We start from the raw sequence: 2,403 nt of genomic DNA, 5'->3' as shown, positions 1-2,403 counted from the left end.
TAACGGGGCCTGAATGGACTCCACACTGTCCTGGCCTCAGGGAGGCCCTCAGAGCCCTCCGCAGCCCAGACAATGATGCAGCTGATTTTGCAGACGCCCCGCAGGGTTTCTCGACCTCAGAATTCAGCCTCTCCTCAGGGGATGCCTGTCACGGCTTGTAGAGGTGTGGGCGCTTGGCCACAAGGTGTACATCATGGCGCAGGGACTGTCAGCAGCTGCCTCCGTCTCCTCTCTTCCCATTTCCTTCCTGACATCTTCAGTTCCCATTTTCTTCCCCTCGAGGGTGTCTCTGGTCATGGGCTCGTGAGCACTGGCAGGGGTTCAAGGGATCCCCTCATGCAAACAAGATTCTATTCCCTGAGAGCAAACTGGGGCACAGCCAGAGCATGGCAGGGAGCTTCCTCTCAGCTCCTCACCACCAGCCAAATCCTCAGTTGTGAAGGCTCAACTAAATACACTCCCCTGGTGTCTTGGTCATCCCAAAGGGGGCTGGGACATGGAGGGAAGTACTGGTGATGGGGTGAGAGGACCTGAGTTCCAGCTTTAGTCTGTGTGACCTTGGGCAAGTCACTGCTGAACTGGATGAAATAGACACACTCAGAGAGAAAGAAGGAAAGAGCCCAAAAAAGAGATAGAGATGGAAATGGGGAGGGTGAGACAGAGAGAGATGAAGATAGAGAGACAGAGAAAAAGAGAAACAAAGAAGAGACAGAGGGAGCTCTAGCAGGGACAAAGAGACAAAGACAGAAAGAGAAAGAACAGCTGACTTGGCCCTAGCAGCACCCTGGCCTTGCTCAGGAGCCTGGGGATGAGTGAGAAGCTCCTGCAGGCCTGACAAGGAGGTTTTTGTCCCACTTCCTCACTGAATTCATCACTGTGTAGAAGGATAGCTACCACCAGCATAGTAAAATGTCTGACAGAAATAATCGGCTTCATCCTCAGCCTGGACGTTGCTGATGGACAGGAATCGGTTAGTCCCAGATCCGGAGCCAGAGAAGCGCTCAGGGATGCCGTCGCCTCTGCCGGTACTTCCATCACTGTCGACATACAGGAGAGACCGAGGGGCCTTTCCTGGGCTCTGCTGGTGCCAACCAACAGCATAACGACTGGACACACTGCTCAGGGTGCAGGAGAGTCTGGCCGAGCTCCCCAGGGCGGCAGAGGCAGAGGGAGGCTGAGTCACCACAGCCTGGGAGAGGGAGCCTGCAAACAGAGAGACTCATTAATGACCCTGAACACGGAGGAAGCCAGAAGGTGCTTTGAGATCCTCCTGAGAGGCAAGAACAGGGAGGGAGGAAGAGGCCAAAGGGGAGGTCTGGGATGGTCCTGACCTGAGCAGAAGGTGAGCAGTGAGAGACAGACAAGGGGCCGGGCCATGGCGAGAGGACCCGAGAGCTCAGCTTCAAAGAGCTCCCAGCTGAGTCTGGCCTCTCTCAGCTCCCTCTTATTCTCTCCTGGTTACCCCGTGATGGTGGCTGATGGGCAGGCTGGGATTGATGCAAATCTGGGCCTGCTCCAGCCTCCTCTAGACCCCACCTGCATCCTCTCTCGGGATCCCAGGGGGGCAGCCCTTCATGCAGGGGGTGGGGCTCGGAATCACTTGGCCCAGCCCAGCTGAGACATCACCCAGGGGGGGATCACCAGGCCTCAGAGCAGTCACAGGCACAGCCAGCTGGGCTCATCCCCCCTCCCCCACCAACACCTCCAGGCTCCCCGGGCCCTCACTGCCTGCGCATGACAGCCCCACAGCATCCCCTGCTGGCTACAGGACCCATATCTGGGCCACAAGGAGGCAGAGCTCAGGGCCCCCAGGCAGAGGAAGGTTCCTGCTGCCTCTTCTGTTCATCCCACCCAAAGGTGGAGCCTCCCTTGAGCCCCAGCCTGAGGCACCCAGAGCAGCCCCTGTCCTCAGCCCCCTCCCTGGCCTGGCCTCTTGCACTTTTCACTCCCTGCTAACAGGCACTGATCCAGGCCCGGGTTCCAGGGCTAGAAATCCTGGCCTCTCACTGGGCAAAGGTTCTTCTTCCTGGCCTTACAGCCTTTCCAGAGCCCAGCCCTGCTCACTGCCCCATCCCAGTCTGCTGGGACTCCTGGACCGACAGGAAACTCTGCTCTCTGCACCAGGCCAGCCTGTCCTGTCTGCCATCCTCATGGAGCTCCTGAGGCCCAGCTGGGCTCAGCTTCCAGGCCTTCTGTGCTCTCTTCCCACAAGCCCTCTCAGAAGTCACAGGGCCTCTGACTTTCACCCAATCAGTGGACCAATGAAGCATCTATTTGTTTCTCTGCTATGTCCCAGGCACTTAGGAACAGCAAGATGACAGGCTGGACCTCCCTGCCTCCCAGAGGCCATCCTGGAGGGGCAATAATCTCCTGGTACTTCAGGGTCCCAAGGGCTTACCCTGA

At 57.9% G+C, this 2,403-nt stretch overlaps 1 gene segment (V, D, J or C); it reads right to left on the bottom strand.

Annotated features, from left to right (window-relative positions):
* Nucleotides 1-871: 871 nt before the first annotated feature.
* LOC100618961 (immunoglobulin lambda variable 4-69-like) lies at nucleotides 872-1,377 on the bottom strand. The segment is given in 2 exon segments: nucleotides 872-1,203; nucleotides 1,332-1,377. Coding segments are annotated over 2 exon segments (378 nt in total).
* Between the last annotated feature and the right edge of the window lie 1,026 nt (nucleotides 1,378-2,403).

This window comes from Monodelphis domestica, chromosome 3, assembly GCF_027887165.1.
Source record: "Monodelphis domestica isolate mMonDom1 chromosome 3, mMonDom1.pri, whole genome shotgun sequence".
Lineage (NCBI taxonomy): Eukaryota > Metazoa > Chordata > Mammalia > Didelphimorphia > Didelphidae > Monodelphis > Monodelphis domestica.
This window is presented reverse-complemented; position numbering and strand designations above follow the sequence as displayed.